Source organism: Centroberyx gerrardi, chromosome 7 (genome assembly GCF_048128805.1).
Source record: "Centroberyx gerrardi isolate f3 chromosome 7, fCenGer3.hap1.cur.20231027, whole genome shotgun sequence".
Lineage (NCBI taxonomy): Eukaryota > Metazoa > Chordata > Actinopteri > Beryciformes > Berycidae > Centroberyx > Centroberyx gerrardi.
Window position 1 is genome coordinate 11,105,804 of NC_136003.1, and position 22,478 is coordinate 11,128,281.

Consider the following 22,478-nt stretch of genomic DNA (forward strand, 5'->3'; position numbering starts at 1 on the left):
CATACAGCAGGAGTTTATAAGAGAACGGCTCGCTGGCGATCACTCAGGATTTCTGATGTGTGTGAAGTGGTTGCCATAGCGTTAGGATTTTCACTGCGTTTGCTCGCGCTTTACGACTTCTTTTATGAAGCTAATTGTGAGAGCTTGAGGAGCAATGTGGAAAAATGTGTTACATCCACTTGGTGAGTGGTGAGGCTGTTTCAAGGGGGTCCCATAAGGCTAAAGATTGTGTTTTCATTCCAGCCAGCATCCGTTTTTCATACCTCTGTTTCTCAAGCTGCAGATTCCTGAAGGGCTTCAAATGAAGGCAGTATTTTCTTTCCTTGAATTGGCAAAATGTGTGTTGGAGCATGAGGTGATCAGTGGGTTGCTCCATACATATTCAAGTCTGCATAGGGAGGAATAAGGGAGAGGCTTGGGCTAGTATCAAATTTTCATCTTAGTTATGTTTGCCAAAAATATCAAAACAAAACAATATTATCAAAGTATTTATGATGATTAGCTGAAAAACAATGCTTGTATGTTGGATTTAAATCTTTACATATTGTACACTGAACATTATATATACCGGTATATACTGCTATACTGAACATATAGCAGCTTTTGTTCTATTTAAATCTTCATATCTAAAGTATGAAATTTAGTGCTATCTGTTTGAATGAACAACAGTTTGTAATAGGAGTAGAATTTGTGGGTTTGAATTGGCCTTGAATTGCAGTGACATTGACCCAGATCTGGTCTGGTTTCGCAGCAGCATCTTTAGCACGGAGATCACCGTGGGTCATTGACAATAAATGGACCTGATTACGATCCTGGTGCTAAGAAACGTTTGGAAAACCGAGGTTTGGTTTCAGCGCTGGTTTTGGGGGTGCGGAGAGTGTTTGCGGTTGCGGTTTGGGATCCTTAAACCTTTTCAGCCCTGGAACCCAAATAAGAAATTTAGTTCCCCCCTGGGACTCTGGCTCATTGACGCTCTTGTCATACTGTAACCCATTTTGACCCATAGGTTAAGGAAGTAGGATGTTAAATGAGCAGTGGGGTAGACATGAGGTACTTTGAGAAGACAAACACTTGTATTAGAATACTGTATTTGCCAAGTACTGTACATGCACAGGAATTAGTGTTGGTGGCATTGGTGCAGAGACATATTGACAACTTCTACAGTGACAAAGCACATCCTGACACATGATACAAGGACAACAGCACCTTCCATACAGTGCAAAGGGAGAGTCCAAAACATAATATTGACAGAAGGCTATAAAGTTCACTCTGACAATAAGTGCAGTTATACAGAACCGGGAACTTTGGGGCGAGACCCTGTGGAGAAGGGGGGTCGATCAGTCTAGATTGCATGTATGAGTTATTGTGCATCAGGAGAGGGGGGTTGAGGCTGCACAAGGTTAAATGAGGTCGATAATAGGGGGTTATGGTAACGATCGAGGTCTTTGTGGACGGGGAGGGAGACGGAGAACGCTCTGGTATGTGAGGAATGAGGGGTTGTTTAATCCTTGTGGGGGATAAATTATTAGTGGCAAAGGGAACCCCGCCGTGCAAGACTGGCCCGTCTCCTACCATGGGAGTGTGTGTGTGTGTGTGTGTGACAAGGGTATTGGTACTGCGTGCCCACGAGATAGACCTCATGCCCTCGTTTTGATTAATTCCAGTGCACAAAGTACATATCATTACCTCATTTTGGTTAATTCATTCCTCATTTTTCCCTACAGGACGGCTACTGCCAGACTCCGTGTGTGTGTTTGTGTGTGTGTGGGTGTGTGTGTGTGTACAGGACAAAAATAGAATAAGATTGATAGCTTCACCCTTACAATGTGGTTGAAGGAGGTCCTCCAAATGATCCAAAGTTCTTTACCCTTTCCATTTCTTCCTTCGTAGCATGATATACACTCAATAGGAGATATTGATGTGCGGGCCAAGGGCATGCTAACAATCTTTTTGCTCTATTAATACCACCGAACAAAAGTTTTATTACTCTATTCAGATGGATTCCTTTCATTCGAGCCGTTTTGCATTCCGAAATGGCTCACCAGGTTTCCAGTGTTGCCATTTTAGCAGCCTGTTGTGCTCCCGCAAAATAAATCCATGCTACCTAGATACCTAGAAAAAGAAAATGAGCACATGAGCAATTTCAAGGTAGGGATTCTTTTTTCACAGATCATGCTATGCTCCTACATTTTCATTTCAGGAGAACATTGGGAAAAAAAAGTCACGCATACTAGATGTGACCCACAAATGGCTGCTGCAGAATGGCTGGAAGTGGATGCTGTGACATCAATTGAAAACAATCTTTTTTGAGCTGCCTGCTCTCCTTCTTGAACATGGATCAGAAGTGATGCATTTCACCCTTCAGTGAACTGTGGCATGGCACCGCACAAATATTGATTGGACTGGAAGCTGCCTTTTCCTGTGCTGTCAGACAGATTCGTACTCAGCTTGTATTCAAACAGAGACTGAGCTGTGCTCCAGCCTAAAACTTGATGAATGAATGGACTAACTTGATCTCTTCCATCTTCCATTTACATTGCCTAAATGATTGGCTGTGAGTTGATTGGGAGGAAATAACAGCTTAAGCTGGAACTTCTGATGAGGTGATCGAATTAAGCACGTCTGTCGGTGTGGAAAAGAGATTCCGTCCAAAATAAGGTCCCACTCTTTACTCCTTAACGGCCTGAGTAATATTCTGGCTGTGTGCCACCCATGGAGAGTAAAAGGGAAACGAGAGCAACAGGGAGAGAGGGAAACACAGAGAGAAAAGATTTAGTAAGGCGGTAATGAGCCATTGGAAGGGAAGAACGTGTTCGGTTTGGTCAGTCCACCTACGCCCAGTCAGCATGGCATCCTGGGTAAATATGACCAGGCAGTTAGTTGCCGTGGTGATCTAGGAAGCAGCAGCTGCCAAGGACAGGAGAGGGCCAGGGTGGCAGCGTGGACCAGATGGATGCACTCGCTCCCTCTCCCACTCAAACAGAGCAAGTCAGGTCAGGAGATTTAGAAAGTGGTTTTTGCACAACAGATCCACCACAAAGTGCTTAGCAGCATTACAGCAAGAGGACACAAAATTCAATTCAAAACAAGAAAAAAACTAAGCAAATCCCAGTTTTAAGAGAGAGAGAGAGAGAGAGAGAGAGAGAGAGAGAGAGAGAGGCATGGTCTTGTTAAGCAATTAAAATATGGGACAGTTTGGTTATTAGATAAGGAAAATACCTACTTTTTTATTACCAAACAGTCAAACATCATGAGATGGGAAAATGTACCAATTAGGGAATAGGAGCTATATCAGGCCTAAAACTGCCATTTTTTTGGAGACAAAAGTGTAATATTCCAACAGCTGAAGGTGTACTGCACATATGAATAAAGGAGGATTGTATTGTACTGTATGATAGGGAATCCTGGCTGTGATGTGCCTTACAGAGCAGCCGCACTTGTCTTGATATCACTCTGCCTGTTCCCTTTGATGGATCCTCAGGTGTCCGCCTTTTACAAAACTGCCCTCAGGTTCTGGCAAGTGAAGTCAATATCCACCTCATTTCGTCTGGCCTTACAGGAGAATGAAAAAGTGGCAGCCGTGGGATGCCAGATAAGAAGAGGGAAAGGGCTGAAAGGTCAGATGTGGAGGAGATGGATGCAGACAGACGAGTGTGAGGTCAAGTGAAAATGTATAAAGAGGGCAGCACAGATAAGTAGTGGAAATAGAGGTCTGATGAACAGAGAATGAAGGTCTAATGTGTGTGTGTCTGTGTGTGTGTGTGTGTGTGTGTGTGTGTGTGTGCTGACCTTTGCGTCTGCTTGTACAAACGTCATGACATTCCTCTGCCATTCCCTTCCCGTCAGTCAGGACTGGCTGGTGACCTAGATGTCAGTCACTTCTATACAGACAGATGAGTCACACACACACACACACACACACACACACACACACACACACACACACTGTCACTCTCCTCTATCCGTCTCACACACACACTCCAACCTCCTCACCTCCACAAGTCCATCAAGTCCTTCAGGCAGAAAAGCCAGCCTGTCATTTCATTTCGATGATAGCATCAATCAGCTGCTGCTGAGGTCAACTTTATCTCACACACTGACCATGAGATCACTGTTTATTATAAAGATAGACTCAGGCATGTATAGGGGTCTCTGTAAAATTGCTCTGAAAGATTGTTGAAAAGCTCTCATTGCTGTCATGTTTTTCCACCGCAGTTCCCAGAAATGAGTTGGCTTTTTCTTACAATTTTCTTTGAGTTTGAGTTTCTCTTCATATCCTATCTTTGTCTGTTCAGCCTGGTGGCTATTGCTGCTTATGCTAACTACCCAGTTCTTCTTCTGTTTATTCCAAACAAACTGTTGTTGCAAATGTAAAAAATTTCATGAGGTTGAATGATTATTGTGTTGTATAAATTGGTGATAGAGACTAGCAAAATGGACATTTATTTATATTAAAATGTCACCAATTATTTCTTTAAATAGCAAAAGAAGCATTTCATTCTGAAATATTTTAAACAATAGTTACCTCGTGTTCATAGCTAATTATATCAAAATTACAGATGATTATATCTTCTCAAATGCTTTTGTATTAAGTCTTTCATGCCATTGATTACAGTGTAGATAAGGTGTCATATATTTCAAACGGTGGATATCCCATTTTTGGAATTAATCTTTTCAAGCTGTGATAGCAGTAAACTGCATCTGCAGTCATCTGTGACACAGCCACACTGGAAATTACAATCAGGTGCTAATTTGAGGAACATGAGGAGGTCAGTGATGTCATGGGGCAAAGCTGACATCATGTTGCTCAGAGGCTGTTTGGTGTGTTGTGAGCATGTTTGGGTTCACAATCATGTTAGGTTACGTGCTTCAGCCCGGAGGGATCAGAGGTACAAGGTCTTGTGAAAATCAACATTAGGTGGATCTGATAAGCGTCGGGTTTATGTAGACGGTTGCTGTAGTGAAATACACACACACGCACACACATGGACACACACACACACACACACACACGGAGGAAGAGTAATCAAACTTTGACCTGAGTTTGAAAGCTGCCTCATCATCAAGGGAAACCAGGCCAGTCATAGTAAGCAGCTCATCCATCATCCCCACTGTTACATTACTCTCATCCAACACTAGTGTGTACGTGTGTGTTTGTGCGTGTGTGTGTGTGTGTTTGTTTGTGCATGAGTGTGTAAAGCTTGTCTGCTGCGCATGCATTCATCATTTTCTGACGAGGAAAAAACAGATGCTCGCTGGAAGGAGAAAAGAAAGCACCTTGTCAATTACATCAGCTCTCCGCACGCACACACACACACACACACACACACACACCCATGCACGCGCTCATTTGTCACAACCTCTTGACGCCTGAGGGCAGTTCACACTGCAGCGCTAGAACAAAAGGTCATTTCTGCGTTGAAAGATGACACCTTAAAGACTGTCTACAGCAGCGGGCCCTCTGTGAAAACTGACCCACATGAACAAGGTGTGAGTTCATGGGTTGCAGGGGGGAAATTTCGGCCCGTCTGGATGATTTGTCATGCTGCAGAAGGCAAGGCCCACATCTCAACTCCTCATACACACACAGTGGATGAGACTGTAGACCCCTACTATTCTCTGTTGGACACACAGGCCAATCATAGGTCTTTATTCTGAACTAGCTTTATTCAGATGTCAGGGAAACACAGCACAAAGAAAAACCACGCAGGAGATTTAAACGTTTGAAGAGAATTATGTCAATTTCTGCTTTGGACATAAGGGCCCGCTGAACTTGGCTTCCCCTGTAATCCTCAGCCTAGTCTCTTTATGTCTCCAAACCCAGACAGACACAGTGTAATATGTCTAACTATAGTCTCTGCTCCCATCCCCTCACTGGTGCAGCCTCGAGTTGTGAGGATGATGCAGAACACATGGTTGGGAGACGCAGTCATTTGGAGAGGATTCAGATGGGGCACAGGGTTGTAATGGTGGATGTAGTGTGTGTGTATGTGTGTGTGTACATTGTGCATGGGGTGGGCCCATTCCTTTCAGTTTTATTAAGTTAAGGAATGTGGAGGTGTTTCTAGATGTTGTCTCAGCCAGGAAATGAAACATCTCCTGACTTCCTGCCACAGGAATGTGCACAACTACTGAAGGACAGCAGGGACTCAGCTGCAATGACACAATTTCACTTTCCTTTCCTTAGGAAAATTGTGTGTGTATGTGCACATGTATGCTGTGCGCATTTGCATACGTTACAACCTCTCAATGCAGTTAGACCTACTATCACTTTGTTCATGCTATTAAACCCACTGTATTGACTCAGAGGATTTCATGCCATAATCAAGCGATGAAATATCTCCTCAATGAAGTGGTAGATGGAAACCAGATACTGGTGTGGCAGCGAGGGTCTGGTAATGTGTTTTCTTTCTCATATGACACAAAGTTTCCACCTCAACTCAAAGAACAGAACCTATTCCCGCACACCGGACACACACACACACATACACACACACACACACACACACACTCGCTCACCTCAGATGTTTTAGGCCTCTGCCCCTTGATGTTGACACTTGTGACTTGTGTCATTTCAACTATGGCACCTATCCACTAAAGAGACATGTGATCTCATGCCTCATACTTTACATTGCGCACATGCAAGCAGTTTTGCAATGTTAAGTCATGGCTGTGGGCTTCAGTCGCAGTAAACAGTAAATATATTACATAAAAACACTCTAAACCAAGTGCACTGACAGGTTTTGGATCAGATGACTCCATTTGATATTTTGACCGATAGCTACCTTGATTTGATGGATTGTATCCATCCATGATGCATTACTTAAAGTGCTCGTTTATCTAGATATGGAAAAAGTGAGTGTAGTGAGCAGTTTTGTGGTTTGGCGTTTGTAGTTGGGTGAGGGTGGAGGGTAGAAGGTGAGTTGAAGGATAGAAGTGATGGCAGCAGTTGCCCTCAACAGAATATTGTGTTGCAGAGAGAGGTGAGATGTGGTTTTGTTGGGAATCTACACTATTTCCATTATCAATTATATCAAATTCATGTTTTTCAGTTAAGTAGGCCCAAGCTTCATACTGTATTTCATTCAGGTCAGACTCCATTAGGTTTTACTTGAGGTCCTTGGCTAAGAGACGGGGTGGGATTGGAACGACAGTCTGTGTCTGTGTATCTGAACATACTGCTGAGATGTTCTCTGTTCCACTCTACCTCAAATGTGGTTTGGGAAGGACTTATTACCACCACTGGCAGAAGGAAAGAATGTGGCAAAAGTTCCTAAGAACACAAGGCACACACACACACACACACACACACTAATATCCTTTATTGCCTGCTGAGCCTCATTCTTTTCTCTTATGAGTTGGATTGAGCCTAAGAACGCTTTGCCTGGCAGTGTGGGGAAGTGAAACCTGCCAAATGTACAGACTTCAACGACCGATCCTCTCTGACTGTGAAAGAATTATGTGACATAGATGCTGTTTACCAGTGGGGATATAAAATTAGGACATGCTCTGATTGTGATAAAGTGAGAGCAGCCCAGAGTTTCTCTTGGCTGATAAACAGGTCAGCTCCCTCTGGATTCTGGTCTTTGTAGTTCTTTGTAGTGCGCAGCAGGATCTTCAGAGGTGAGAGGTCACTCGCTTCAGTGGGCATAGCTAATCTGGTCATCTGGAGCTCGGTCTAAATTCCTCTGTGATGAAAGGTGTATGGACTTTGTGTGTTGGTATACGGCCATAACACAGCATGGCTTTGCTTTGCAAGGCAGTCTGGGAACTGGGAGACTAGGCTGTAAATCATACTCTCCACCACACACTCAATTGATGTGACTGTAGTGTTTATAGAGCAGTGTGTCAGTGTTTCTGGTTACTGACAGGCAGACCAATATCAGTCATACTCATTTAGAAGTGATCCTAGCGTACAGTCTTGCTCAACACACTCTAGTATTTGCATGCCAGCCAAACAGATGCAGCTGTGTTGTACTGCAGTGTGTTGTGGACCTTGAAAGCCCCCCCTGTTTAATTATTGTTCTTGTAATGAAGGGTAAAGCCTGGTGGGAGAGGAGGGAAAGGTGCTGACTCTGTTTTTCTGTTTTCTCTTGACAGATCGTGAGGACCAATCAATCCTTTGCACGTGAGTACTTCACTGCACCTCTTTCACCCATCCTTTTTAATTCTCTCCATTCTTTTGCTGAGGTCGACTCTTAACTTTGCACTATAGGCAGCATGACTGGACACAGTAGAAGTCATTAGTAGACCAAATATTTAATCTGTTTCATGTTACCACCATAGGTACAGACCTTTATTTGCCCTAATGTTGACCCTTCCCAATACACCACACGTTTGCCTCTCCTCTCCTCTCCTCTCCTCTCCTCTCCCTCTCCTCCCCTCTCCTCTCCATCTCCTCTCCTCTTCTCTCCTCTCCTCTCCTCTCCTCTCCATTGAGGTCATCTCTCTGTCGATACACACGGCCACTGTGTTCTCTTTAAGCTGGTTCAGGTGATAAAGCAGCTTGATGGGCTGGAAAATGAAACTGTCCCGGGATGATTATCTGTCTCTGCCTTAATAGAGGTCCCCTTTATATACAGGCAGGGTCTCTGTTTTTGTCCTTGAGGGTTTTTTTGTTGTTGTTGAAATGTCCCTTACAGTGAAGACGAGTCAAAGTCATTTAATAAGTATTTAGAGTTCATTATGAATTCTATCAACACTTTATGAAGACTAAGCCTCTCTCTCTCTGGTTTTCCGGTTACTTTGTCACAACCCTCACTCTGAGGTAGGCTGTTATTTCCCCTCTCCCCTCATATTTCTCCCACTAAGAGTCAGTTGGCCATATCCCATCACCCTGCCGTGTTTTACTTAAAGACTGGTTTCAGAAAGCTTTTTGTGGAAGCTGGGCTTTGCGGCAGCTTTACCCAGTACTGAGGGAGTTATAAGTGCGGTTTGGTGCCCTGCCTACGTCCTTCATGGCAGAGAGTAATTAAGTGCCACTCTCTTTCAATGGCTGGGTTTGCCATTGCCAGTGAATAGAGCTGTTGCATAATCTGCCCTGCATTCTGGAAACTACGCCCCCTGTTGGTTGCAGTGACACGGATTTAGCAACGTTTCCTCTACTTCTGTAAGTGGGGTTGGTCACCCTTTTGAGAGAAGCTGCCTCCTCATTATAAAGGCATTCATTTATATTGGTTTCCAATGGAGAGCTGTAGTGTCACATGGTCCAGTACTGTTTAAAAGGCTATTCTTTTCAAGTCAAGTTTATTTGTACAGCCCTTTATCACAAAGCATGTCTCAAAGGGCTTTACAGAGAATGAGCCTACCTAGATCTAACTAACCAACAATCATTCACAGAACAAAATAATGCAATACAGTATGCAAACAAAATGAATCACAAGGAAACAAAACAAAGCACAAGACACAAAATAGCATGTTGAAAAGACATAACAAGCCTAAAGAATCCTGGAGAAACACTGAAAAGAAATCATCATCATCATCATCATCATCATCATCATCAATACTGTAATGTATTGATGTATTGTATACTGTATTGATTTTCTGCTCATGACATTGTGCTGTCAGTGAGAGCACAAAGAAACACACCGCTGCAAATTAGCCATTATGTATGCATCATGTATGTATTGTTTATGCCAATAGTCTGAGAACAGAACAGAACAGAACAGGGAGCGGCCTGTGAGAGTATGAACTTGTAGAATCTCTCACTTCAGAGTTAAGGATCATACAGCAGACCTCCTGACATGAGAGAGAGACATGTTGTGGTCAACAGAGGAGGTGAGACAGGTGGAGAGAGATAGAGACCGAACTGACCCCACATGTTCACACCTTGTCCGTAAGATGTGACGAACTTAGCGAACGCTCATTTCCCATGAGAAACGTTCCCCTGCTCTATTCCCCCGCTCCTATAGAACCATGAAGACATCAGGCTAAACTCGGCCGAGTGTATCTGACTTGACCTATATCGCTCAGCCTGTATCGAGTGTGTGTGCGAGGACGCGCCCATCGAGCTCTAAAACAGCAGCGTTCTATGTGCAGCGGAGCTAATAGCCAGCTAGACTAAAGCCACCGGTATGTAGCTGGCTGTAGCGCTGCTGGCCTGGTTTCTGGGTTGGCCCCGGGTTTTCTGGGTTCTGGGACCTGACTGTGGGAGCTGTGGATGGCTCTGCCTGAACACAGCTATCATTAGAGACGGCCCCAGAAGCAGAGCCTGGAAACTTTGGAGACCTGCCCGCCAAACCACAGGGTCCTCCAGTAAAAGAGACTGACAGACGGACGGATGGATTTGGAAAACAAACAACAGATACACTGATGCTCGCTTGCTCTCCCTCTCTCTGAATCCTTCTCCCTCTCTCTCTTCCTCTGCTTCCCTCTGTCCATTGTTCCCTTGAGGTTCGGCAGAGCACTCTCGAGTGCCATAATGATGTGTAAGAGCTATTTTGGTTAGGGTTTTATAGTGTTTATGATTTTGCTGTGACTGTTCTGTGCAAAGTTTCCTGAAATGCTGGCTTGTAATTTATGATTGCAAACAAAGGGTTGCGTAATTATTTGTGGGAAGTGATGAGCATAGCAGAAACAGAGGGACTTTTACCAGGCCTTGTTGGGCGTAGATTAGAAAGTGTCATTCTTCACTCACTCACTCTCTCGCTCCCTCTGTCTGTGTATATCGGTGCCGTCTATCTCCCTTCGTCTCCAGAGGTGAGTCAGGCGCTGGCAAGACGGAGAACACCAAGAAGGTCATCCAGTACCTGGCCCACGTTGCCTCCTCACACAAAGGACGCAAAGACCACAACATTCCTGTGAGTGCCCCACTGCCTACATTTTTCCAGCCTTGGTCAAGCCTGCTTGTTTCCTCTCCCCTCTTCTCCTCTCCTCTCCTCTCCCCTCCTCTCCTCTCCTCTCCTCTCCCCTCCTCTTCTCTCCTCTCCTCTCCTCTCCTCTCCTCCCCCCTCCTCTCCTCTCCTCTCCTCTCCCCTCCTCTCTCCTCCTCTCCTCTCCTCTCCTCTCCTCCCCCCTCCTCTCCTCTCCTCTCCTCTCCTCTCCTCTCCTCTCCCCTCCTCTCCTCTCCTCTCCTCTCCTCTCCTCCCCCCTCCTCTCCTCTCCTCTCCTCTCCTCTCCCCTCCTCTCATCTCCTCTCCTCTCCCCTCCTCTCCTCTCCTCTCCTCTCCCCTCCTCTCATCTCCTCTCCTCTCCTCTCCTCTCCTCCCCCCTCCTCTCCTCTCCTCTCCTCCCCCCTCCTCTCCTCTCCTCTCCTCTCCCCTCCTCTCCTCCCCCCTCCTCTCCCCTCCTCTCCTCTCCTCTCCTCTCCTCTCCTCTCCTCTCCTCTTCTCTCCTCTCCTCTCCTTTCCTCTCCTCTTCTCTCCTCTCCTCTTCTCTCCTCTCCTCTTCTCTCCTCTCCTCCTCCAAAACACATTCCATGTAAACTACCCCTTGTTCAATGATCCATTTCTCCATTTCTTCTCACCTTTAATGAGAAATTGAATGTCTTCCTTGGTACCAGAACTGTTTATTAGCTCAGCATCTCATCATTGTATAAATCTTAAATGCCTAGCTTAATGTTGATAATCAGCTGATACTATTGCAAACACGCAGCCGTGTATTAATCCTCGGAGCTAACCTGATCAGTGTTACTGTAACCTGAATGGTCACTGCTCCTGCTCCATGTCACCCAGTGCCATTCTAATGCTGGGCTAAATGTTTACTGGTCTTCTACTGCTTGTGGCTTGTGTCTGACATAAGCGCTTCAGGTTTTTAACACTTGCATTTGTTTATCCGTAACAAACAGCCCGAATCTCCCAAAGCATTCAAGCTACAGGCAAGTGTATCTCCCGCTTTCTCAAGAAAAGAAATGTGTGCCCAGGCTTGATATTCGTGTGCATGTGCATGCCCTTCTCTCCACTTCTAAATCTCCACTGCTGCCATAATGATGTTGATAGACTAATCTCAGCTTACTTCATGAGGCATTTGTTTGTGCTGGCTCAGTCTTCTCATATGATTATTTGGTACTGAGTGAATCTGCTATTGAACCAGCAGGCGCATGATAATAAAACACTTTGTTTTATCAGTTGGTTCAGGTTTATTGCTAAAAGTGCAGGAAATTGCCAATGGTTTGTTAGAAACATATGCACCAGTCGAGTGCAAACAAATAGATCATTATTCTTTATTAAAACACAACAGCTGTTTGTATTCAGTGCTAGCAGAGCATTAACTGACCCTGCATGGACTGTCTGTGTTTGTTTGCCATGTCGTTCCCATTTTGAATTTGCATGGTGTTTAGGAGGAGTGCATGGAATGTGAAATCAGTGTGAAATCAGACTGCAGACACATAAACATCTGTCCTCATATTTGATGTCAACTTCCATTTTTTCACCTTTTAGTGAAGTGAATATGTGATTAATAGCAGCTGATACAGCACTTACATAATATTATAATGTATTGCCTACTGGTTACATCTAGCCCAGGTATGAAATGGAGATATTAGAGATTGAAAGATGATGGCAGTTGATCAAACCTTTCATTCATGCATGCTTTCCATTTGTCCCATGCTGATAGACAGCTGATGCATGCGTGTAGTTTCAAGAGTTTTTTCTATTAATATTCATTCATGGCTTTGGCTATTCTATGACCTTGGCTATACTGATATGATGATAACAACCAACTCCAACTGTGTCCTTCAGTCTGTGTGTGGCTTTTGCTGCCCAGTCAATAAGCAGACACAGGGGGGGTGTGTGTGGTTATTGATGTGGTCTGTGGAGGCTGTAGTTCTGTCCTCATCCTGGATTGTAAGATTTGAATCCACTCCATTTTCTCCCAGATGTACGAATAACATAGATGAGTAACATGGTTGAACGTCAGCTGGGACTGTGCTGAATATTTCAACTATCTTTTATGATAGTTGTATGATTTATGATCGACTGCTCCCCTATACAACCATCTAACATTACAACATTCCCCCCAACTCAATCTGTTTGCTGCGCTCTCTATAAAACTTGATATTTACTAGCCTCGCCTCTTCACTGCTTGATTTATCCGGCAGCTATTTTTCTTCCCCCTCTAAACCAATACCTGATGTTTCTGTGTCCTCGTGCGGATCGAATACTTAGACCGAGTCTTAGATGAAACATATAGTCTACAGCATAAACTGCCGCTCATAGCCCGAGTCGAATGCTTGTTTAATACGCGGTAGCGGTGTGTGTGTGTGGCTGCAACTCAGCACCTGCGCTCCTGTGCCAGAATACACCATCCACGCTGACCTCCTTAGCACTGTTCTCCCTCTGCATCGCATTACGGGCGGCCTGTGAGCGCCGGCCAGAGGAATGCAGAGGGGGAGATAGATAGAGGGGAAGAGGAGGAGGAGGAGAGGAGTTTTAGGGGGAGATGAAGTGGAGGAGGAGAAGAAGTAGAAGCAGATCAGAAGGGGTCCAGACTTTCATTTTTCTCTTGGGGAGAAAGACAAATAGGAATGCGTGTTTATTCTGCAGTTGTGCAGAGATATGTGCATTGGTTTCTGCGTTATCCTGTGTTATTCTGAGGGTGAGATAAGGGGGAAAAGGTGAGAGATGGGGAGAGTTTGGGAGAGTTAGGATATTCAGAGACAGAGGAAGAACAAGATAATGTTGGTGCATTACTATACAGTGTTAGTGATAGTTCCCGACTCCCTTCCTCTGCTAGGGGACACGGGTTTGACTGGAGCTCTCCTCCATTCACCCACTGACACAGGCAGACAGAGGGGGAGAGTAGAGAGAAGCCAAAGCCTCCATGTCACCCGATCATCTGAGGTCCAATATATAATGTGTTTTCCACGAAGGACCACATTGTTTTTAATACTTTGGTGTGTTGTTGTTGTACAGGTATGCATGTGATCGTATTTCCAACTCTTGCCAGTGAGGGGAAAACATTGTACTGTGGACCTCCAACTCCCAAGTCCAGCCTTGTCAGCCAGAAAGCCCTTTCCTCAGTCTCACTCCTCTGGAAATGACTTCTTACTGCAGAGAGACGTTGGAGCTATTTAAACCAGAGCTTGACCTCTGTAGTCACAATCTAGAATGTACAATGTTATATAAATTGACCTTTAAGTCCATAGGGTTGTAGTCCAGAGTGTACCGTATTATGTAAGTTATGTACAGGATATACAGGGGTGTAGGTGCATGCTTCTAAAACACTGGTTTTAAAGCATAACTCCAGCCATTTTTGACCTGGACCGTATTTTCACATCTTCTTCCATCAAACCAATCGATTCTGACCATAATCTCATCAGCTGCTTCAAGCGGCTCTTCAATACCGTCAATAACGAGTTAATGGACACTACAAAAATCAACCCAGAAAACACCTAAAGCATATATTTTTCAGCACATTAATTGTTCACTCTGCAATGAGACATGTCAGTAAAAAGATGTAAATAAAAATAATCTAAAATCATGCCTTTCCTGTACAATTTTGATGCTTTAGCACTTTCTTGGTTACTTGCTGGCCGGCTGCCTGTCTGCATGCGTCGCTGTATAAAATAGTGCAAAATCAATAGTGGAAGTTGTCAGGTCATGGATAAGCTGAATATTCAATTCATTATTGTCTCAATTGTCTCATTACAAAGTGAGCGCACCGGGGCAAACAACACTGAAGTAGCTCTATAGTGAAGCGATTGACTAGATTTCAGTCAGAATCACTTGGTGTGATGGAAAAAGATGGGGAAACAGGGTCCAGATTGGAAATGGCTTGCTATGTTATGCTTTAAAGATTAGTTATGGGATGTAGTTAATAGTTTGGATCTTGGATGTGGATTGTCATTCAGGGCTGCACTCCTTCAGCATCTCTCTCTCTCTCAATCTCTCTTTTTCGGCCTTGCCATCTCTCTCTCCTTTCCAGCCTTCCCTCCTCTTTAACAGCACATCTATGTAGGGCTGAGGCCTGTCCCATATTTCTTCTGCTGGCCAGGCCCGGCTGCCCCAGAGCTTCAGCACAGCCAGCAGCTCAGAAAAAAAAAAAAGAAAAGAAAAAAAAACGAACCGTGCCCCCTGTGGACACTCAGAGAGCAGTGGAGTATCCTGGAGTCAAATCAAGGCGGGATGGTGGATGGGTGGTGGCAGCGGCACTAGGAGCTATTTCTGTGCTGCCCGTGCCCTGGATAGAGATGGTTGTGTGTGTGTGTGTGTGTGTGTGTGTGTGTGTGTGTGTGTAGGGGACTGGGAGGTTTCACAGGCCCTATGGAATGTCCCAACCGCTCGTCAGCTTACCCAGGATTTGAGATTTGGGCAGCAGCCACCATTACGGTCAGAGCGGTAGACTCTTCCGGAAGTGCAGGGTGTATCATCACAGCCATAGGAATGTGCAGGCGGGCAGCCGGTTCTCACTCATCAACCCAAATGAAGCGCTTACTATAGGGCATATGTAGAGAACACACTCACTATACCGCCTTTGTGGCTTCACAAGCTCTGTCAAACTGTTTGGTTGTCTTGGCCCCATAGCTTGTCGAGTGCCCTTGACAAAAATCACATTACGCTGCAGCCGACTAAAGTAAAGCCAACAGAACCACGATAAACCGCCGTCTGTCTGCATGATTAGTTTAGCAGATTGACTTGGCTACCTTCTTCCCTCTCTGCTCTGTCATAGAGAATTGATTTTGCCTTGCCAGCTTGTGTATGTTTTGGCAGACGCAGAAAAAAACGTCAGTCATAAGTGATGAAAGATTCATTGCTCGGTACCAGGTAGGAGTGCTGTTTGATACGCAGCTGCCTCTCAGCTCTCTGTCTTCCCCCGCAGGGTGAGCTGGAACGCCAGCTCCTACAGGCCAACCCCATCCTCGAGTCCTTTGGCAACGCCAAGACGGTGAAGAACGACAACTCGTCTCGCTTCGTGAGTTCCCTCCGCTGTTTAAATGATCAGCGTCTTTCTTTAAACATAGAGATAGTGTTTAGGAGGGACTGAGATTTGCCTCGACCGCACACCAATTATCAGTGCAGTTTACGTTTGCATTACAAGACGTATACAGGGAAATGTACATTATCCAAACTTGAAAACATCCAAAACATTCACTTCTATTCTCCACTTGTAAAGATAACAGTATTTCCTCATGTGAAGCAGCTGTAGTCGGAGATATTGGCCTTCTGTAGTTCTACCATATATTAAGTCTGGAGGAATTGTCAGGTTTATCTAGGTGATGGATACAAGAGATCTGCAGTTACTGTGGACTAAGGTGCATAGCATGTAGTCATGAGGGAGTTCAGATCCATGTGATCAATTAAAACATCAAGTAAACACTTAAGGGTACAAATCATAAAATTTCCAAAAAAGAGAAGTCCCAAGGTACTCAGTCATCATTGGAAAATATTACGAATCTGTTATTAAATCAGCATGCCAGGAATAAAACTAACTGAGAAAATCAATTTTAAAGCAGCTGGATATGCTTGAGAAAACTCAAATTTTTATCCTGTCATGCAATTTTTCCATTTGTCTTGAGCGGACTCCACTGCCTTTAAATTATCCTGATTTTCAAACCCATGAATTTCATTCTTGCCATGCAGATTAATAATGGGTTTAAATATTTTTTACTTGCGAAAGAAGGTCTTTGGTCATTTCTTGTGAGTTTTTTCTTTTTTACAGTTTAGCATATTTGTCCTCTGTCATTTGGTCATTTGTTCCGTTGCGCATAACTCTTACAAACTGGACCGATGCAGTGCTTCCTCTGCTTGTTCTCTAAATGTGAGCGTTTTCTCTGAAGGTCATCCAGTGATTAGTTCCAGTAATTAGAACAATTCTCCTTCTAATCATTTTTGTTTGTGTGAATGAGTTAACCATGTGGCCAAGATCCACCAAATATGATTCACAGGCCACATGAAGCACTGGCTGTCCCAGACGAGAAGTAAAATAATGAAGACCGCTGTAAATAGATAGATGGACACACATATACACACATACATATATATACATTCTCAGGAAACCACAGACATGCCTGGGATACCTTCTGACCTGTAACCTGGCTTTTCCTAATATAGTCATTTTGTTCTCCACTGCATATCTGTCTGCAGTGAAACAGATAGTTGACTAACCTTTGGATCTACCTGTGAAATCGGTCACTCTATGACATCCCTTCCAACACACCATGAAAGAATCACCCGAACTAAGCCAATTATATGTCATTATATGTTTTAACGGTATCATGTATCATGTTTTCTGCAGGGGAAATTCATCAGAATCAACTTTGACGTCACAGGCTACATAGTTGGGGCCAACATTGAAACCTGTATCCTCATTATCGGGACAGCCTGAAGGAATGGAATGAGGAAGGACCGTTTCCAAGACGAGGGAAGGAGCTAAAAGATAGGGGACGCACTGAGTTGAGAGCCGAACTTAGAGAGCGGCGGTTGGGCCGTAAGCCTCTCCAGGGTTTACGCCGGACCACAAGAATGCAATTCCTGTTCTGCATACTCGCCAGACTGAGCTACAAGGCATGGCGCTCTCACAGAACCGTGTATTCATAGTCATTCTTCATATTTCTTCATGTTTATTTATGCCTGGTGAGCAGAATAATGGATCAGGCTGCATGGGATGAATTGCCTTTGTTGCACTGCTTGTGAGAACAGTGAAGAATTGATTCCCCCATGATTCCTTGAGTTCCTCTAACATTTAGCATTTCAACAAGATTGCTTGGCTGTTGTACTTTATGAGAATTCTTGTCTTAAAATGGTAGTTGCTGAGGAAAAGACAAAAAGCAGTTTCATGCTCCAATAAAACTTTGTTAGTGAGTGGCAAAATGAAGCAGTCTTTTTTCCCCCTCTACATCAGAAGTAGTAAAATTATTTAAAGATGGTCAGTCCTTAACTTCTGCTCTCAGACCTTCTGGAGAAGTCGAGGGCCATCAGACAGGCCAAAGATGAGAGGACCTTCCACATCTTCTACCAGCTGCTGGCAGGAGCTGGAGAGCATCTCCGAAGTGAGAGTCTGTCCACTACTGCCGTAATCACTAATCAGCATTGGCCAGTTAATCTCTCTCTCTCTAGTTCACTTCTAATTCATTCTCTCTCTCCTCTCTCTGTGCCGACCCTCTCCTCCTGCAGCCGACCTGCTTCTCGAAGGCTTCAACAGCTACCGTTTCCTGTCCAACGGTAACATTCCCATCCCTGGCCAGCAGGACAAGGACAACTTCCAGGAGACCATGGAGGCCATGCACATCATGAGCTTCTCCCACGAGGAGATCGTCTGTGAGTGGAAGTGACAGATGAGCCCGAATATACATTTGATCACATGGACACACACGTACACACCCTTCTTTCTCTCTCTGTCACTCACTTTCCCAATCTCTCTCCTCCTTTCTTCCCATAACTCTGCTGTCCTTGCCATGGCAGGCATGTTGAAGGTGGTTTCTGCAGTGTTGCAGTTCGGGAACATTGTCTTTAAGAAGGAGAGGAACACTGATCAGGCCTCCATGCCTGAGAACACAGGTATAAACACCCAACCCACACCCAAACCCCCATGAACAGAAAACACACCTCCTTATGTGTGTGGAGTGTGGACTATACTACGATTATACTATAAATGTGTCCTTAAAGAGAAATTTAGCCTCCTGTCCTGGGCCCAGACTCATGAAAACATATTGCTACTGTCAATCAATCAGTGTTAATCAATCTTTATTGTCCCAGTTGGGAAATTTATTGTGCAGTCAGGTAAAAAACAACAAGAATAGATGCATAAGAAAAAATGACAGCAATCCATTACCCACATATCTAAAGCACATAAAACATAAAACATATAATGTCCATCTGTACACAATACATTAGAAGTTGTAGTGAAAAAGAACCATGTTCAAAATGTAAAAGCAGCAGTCATATCACCTGTGCAAAATGTCTAGTGTTTTGAAGCCTGTGCATATCAGACTGTTGTGAGAACCCACCTGAAAAAGCCCTTGACCCATTTTGGGGTCCCAACCCAGCCAGGATCTGGAGCACTCATATATCTGGAGCATCATATATCCTGGATTGTTGAAACAGAGTTAGGCTGTGTTGTTTGCAGAATTTTCTAATAAGGGCATATAAAACTAAAACTAGTGCTGATCCTGGACTAGTTTTGCTCCTATAAATCATTGTAATGTTTAGATTATCATTAACTGAGCAGCGAGCTTAGATCAGCGCTCCCATTCTGAGCATCTGTATAAATACAACCCCTGGGTTTTATTATGCTTTATGTTACATATATGAACTGGTGTGACGTCTGAATTTATATTACACAATGAGTTACACCCCCCCGCCTTCCTCCCTCTCTCAGCGGCCCAGAAGCTGTGCCACCTGCTAGGGATGAATGTGATGGAGTTCACTCGAGCCATCCTCTCCCCCAGGATCAAAGTGGGACGAGACTATGTCCAGAAGGCTCAGACCAAAGAACAGGTAAGACTGTCAAAGCTGGATGACGACTGCATTCCAGGTTTATTTTTGCAGGTGTGAAATGAATGAAAAACACATCAAACCTGAAAAAAAGACAATTTCATTTGATTTTTTTAATGTTTTATCTTCCTGATGTAGTCCACAAATTCAACACATGGGTCAGTGGGTTACAAGAATATGTATAGATTATCAGGGTTTTGTTTTTTCTTAACTGTAGCCCATGGTTTAGATCTGTAACACACACAACACTGCAGCAACGTTGTTTATATTCTCATATTTGTGCTCATGCGGCCATATGGCCCACAGCGCTATCTATTATTCATTCTGTCTCTCATGGGCATTCTCCCTGGTTCTTTGTACTCTGTTTCTCCCAAGGCGGACTTTGCCATCGAGGCCCTGGCTAAGGCGACATACGAGCGTCTGTTCCGCTGGCTGGTGCACCGCATCAACAAGGCTCTGGACAGGACCAAGCGCCAGGGGGCCTCCTTCATCGGCATCCTGGATATAGCTGGCTTTGAGATCTTTGAGGTGCTGATTGTGTTGCTTAAACACTAACAAACAGAAAAATAAAATGTTTGTTTTCTTCACACATGGATAAAACGTAACCCGAGTGAGGCTTGTCTGATCATTTGATTTTCTATTAGTTTGATCAATTTGTGCAGTTAAAATCACAGAAAATTAGATAATATAAACAACAGATGAATTGATCTACATAGTTTTACAAAAAAAACAACTTGTGAGCAGACCCCTCATGAAAAAAATCTAATTTACAGGGAAAACATTCAACCATAACTAGTCAAAATCTAAAATAAAATCATTGCTGGGTTTCATCAACCTGTGTTTCTCTCTCCTTCCAGCTGAACTCCTTTGAGCAGCTGTGTATCAACTACACCAATGAGAAGCTGCAGCAGCTCTTCAACCACACCATGTTCATCCTGGAGCAGGAGGAGTACCAGAGGGAGGGCATCGAGTGGAGCTTCATCGACTTCGGTCTCGACCTGCAGCCCTGCATCGACCTCATCGAGAGGCCGGTCAGTGTCTTTTGTGTGTGTGTGTGTGTGTGTGTGTGTGTGTGTGTGTGTGTGTGTGTACGTTCATGTGTAACAAAATCTGTCCTCTCTCTGCACCTGTGGCTGCAGACCAACCCTCCGGGTATCCTCGCTCTGCTGGATGAGGAGTGCTGGTTCCCCAAGGCCACAGACAAGACCTTCGTAGACAAGGTGCTGCAGGAGCAGGGAACGCACGCCAAGTTCCAGAAGCCACGCCAGCTCAAGGACAAAGCCGACTTCTGCATCATCCACTATGCAGGGCGGGTATGTTCTCCAGGCCTATTAAGCTGTCCTCCATTCTCAATACTCCCATACTCCCATACTCCTGGGCATGCTAGCTCTGTGGTTGCCATGGATTCCTAGCATGGGTGTTATCAACCAGCCAGCTCGTTTTGAATGTGTGTAAGTATACTACTTCTCCTGGAAGACAGGAGGGCTGCAACTAATGATTATTTTCATTATTGATTATTTTTTCAATCAATCAATTAATCATTTAGTCTATAAAATGTCCAAAATAATGGCAAATGCCCATCACAAGTTACCAGAGCTCAAAGTGATTCTTAAAATTGCTTACTGACCAGCAGCCAAAAAACCCCCAAAGTGTTCATTTTAAAATGATATGAAACAGAGAAAAGCAAGTAAATCTTTACATTTGTGAAGCCAGCAAGTGTTTGGTATTATTACTAGATAAATGATTTAAAAGATTAATTATCAAAATTATAATTGATTAATTTTCTGTCAATCGATTAACCAACAATTGTGTCAGCACTAGAGGACAGAAAATAGAAAGTAGGCCAAAAAAATTGTTAGGAAGAGATAAAAAAAAATTTTGGAATCACTGCAACTGCTCTTTTCACTTTTCCCATATTGAACCTGAGCCACAGGTTTCTAGTTTTTGGGTCTCTTCCACAGGACCAGACCCTTGTTGCCTCACTAGGTCACGTCTTTTCATTCATTTTTTCTTTAAAAACCATTACTGCTACTCATGTCCCCTTAATGGCCTCACATCCTTCCATGTTCTCTGTGTTTTCTTTATGCAACAAGTCTGTCCTGTCCTGTGTTTTGCAGCCTTCCTTGGCTGTAGCTCCTCTGAAAGCGTAGTTAACCAGGTCATTGCCTCAACACAATAGCCCGGTTGTCTTACCGCTGCTGTAGGAAACCCACATCTGGTTCGCATTGGTGTGAGATTTACTCCATGCTGCCCGGCGGTTACATAACGGAGGTTTTCAACTTTCACCTTCGTGCGGTGGTTTGCCATCTGTAGAGGAGACGATACTCCAGAGCATTCCAGAGAAAACTCTGAAAGCTAATATCATCCTTCAAATGATGGTTTAATTAGATTTACCTGTCTCTTTCTCTCTTTCTTGCACATGTATATGGACACACACACACATGCGCACACACACACACACACACACACACACAGAAGAGTAGACCACATCAGTCAGCCATACCTAACCTGAGACCCGCACCTGAACCTTATCATGACAAACAGGTTAAAACCACACATTCAGCCAGATATTAAAATGTATCCAGTATTCAGTACTGGAGCCAGCGTTAAATTTGAACTTAATCAAATAAATCTTGCATGACAGAGTGATATTGAAGTGGAAAATAAGTGCAAACATTGTGAGTTTTCCTTTCCGGGACTCTGATGGAACCCATATGGAGATATTAGCCTTCATATCTTAGGTTGCTGACCCCGTGCCAATTACCTGTTCGTTTATACACTAATCCACTGCTCTGCATACAGTGTGAGATGTTTGACAAGCGCAAGATGAAATTCATAATCATTTCACAGAGACTAATCCCATCAACACGCTACAGTACAGTAAGTAGATATTTGGAAATACTATTAGACCCAGATCTGGCCGTCACTGAAGGAGTACCAGACCGACTGTTGCAAACAGGTGGAGGAACAGACCAGGACCCTTTACCTCAGACACTGAAAGACAATCTTTTGAAAGTGTGTTTTGAAAGCAGAAAAAATAACAAGTTGGGAAGGCTACTTGGTGTAGCGTCCGTGTCAGAAAAAGGTGAACAGGTGCTTGGTGGATTA

At 44.1% G+C, this 22,478-nt stretch overlaps 1 protein-coding gene across 7 annotated transcripts in view; it reads left to right on the plus strand.

The window, feature by feature from the left end:
- The window catches only part of LOC139913865 (myosin-10-like), a 62,373-nt gene that overhangs the window by 20,097 nt on the left and 19,798 nt on the right, over positions 1 to 22,478 (plus strand). For 2 of the 7 annotated variants that reach the window (XM_071902014.2, XM_071902017.2), the window contains exons 3-14: positions 8,101 to 8,128; positions 10,697 to 10,799; positions 11,786 to 11,815; positions 15,757 to 15,849; positions 17,173 to 17,236; positions 17,828 to 17,926; positions 18,051 to 18,194; positions 18,339 to 18,434; positions 19,255 to 19,373; positions 19,746 to 19,898; positions 20,228 to 20,401; positions 20,510 to 20,683. In XM_071902014.2, the coding sequence (XP_071758115.2) occupies positions 8,101 to 8,128; positions 10,697 to 10,799; positions 11,786 to 11,815; positions 15,757 to 15,849; positions 17,173 to 17,236; positions 17,828 to 17,926; positions 18,051 to 18,194; positions 18,339 to 18,434; positions 19,255 to 19,373; positions 19,746 to 19,898; positions 20,228 to 20,401; positions 20,510 to 20,683 (1,277 nt within the window). Of the gene's footprint in view, positions 1 to 8,100; positions 8,129 to 10,696; positions 10,848 to 11,785; positions 11,820 to 12,074; positions 12,089 to 12,710; positions 12,731 to 15,377; positions 15,385 to 15,736; positions 15,850 to 17,172; positions 17,237 to 17,827; positions 17,927 to 18,050; positions 18,195 to 18,338; positions 18,435 to 19,254; positions 19,374 to 19,745; positions 19,899 to 20,227; positions 20,402 to 20,509; positions 20,684 to 22,478 lie in introns of all 7 variants that reach the window. The other 5 variants (XM_071902018.2, XM_071902021.2, XM_071902016.2 and 2 more) reach the window with 5 other exon arrangements.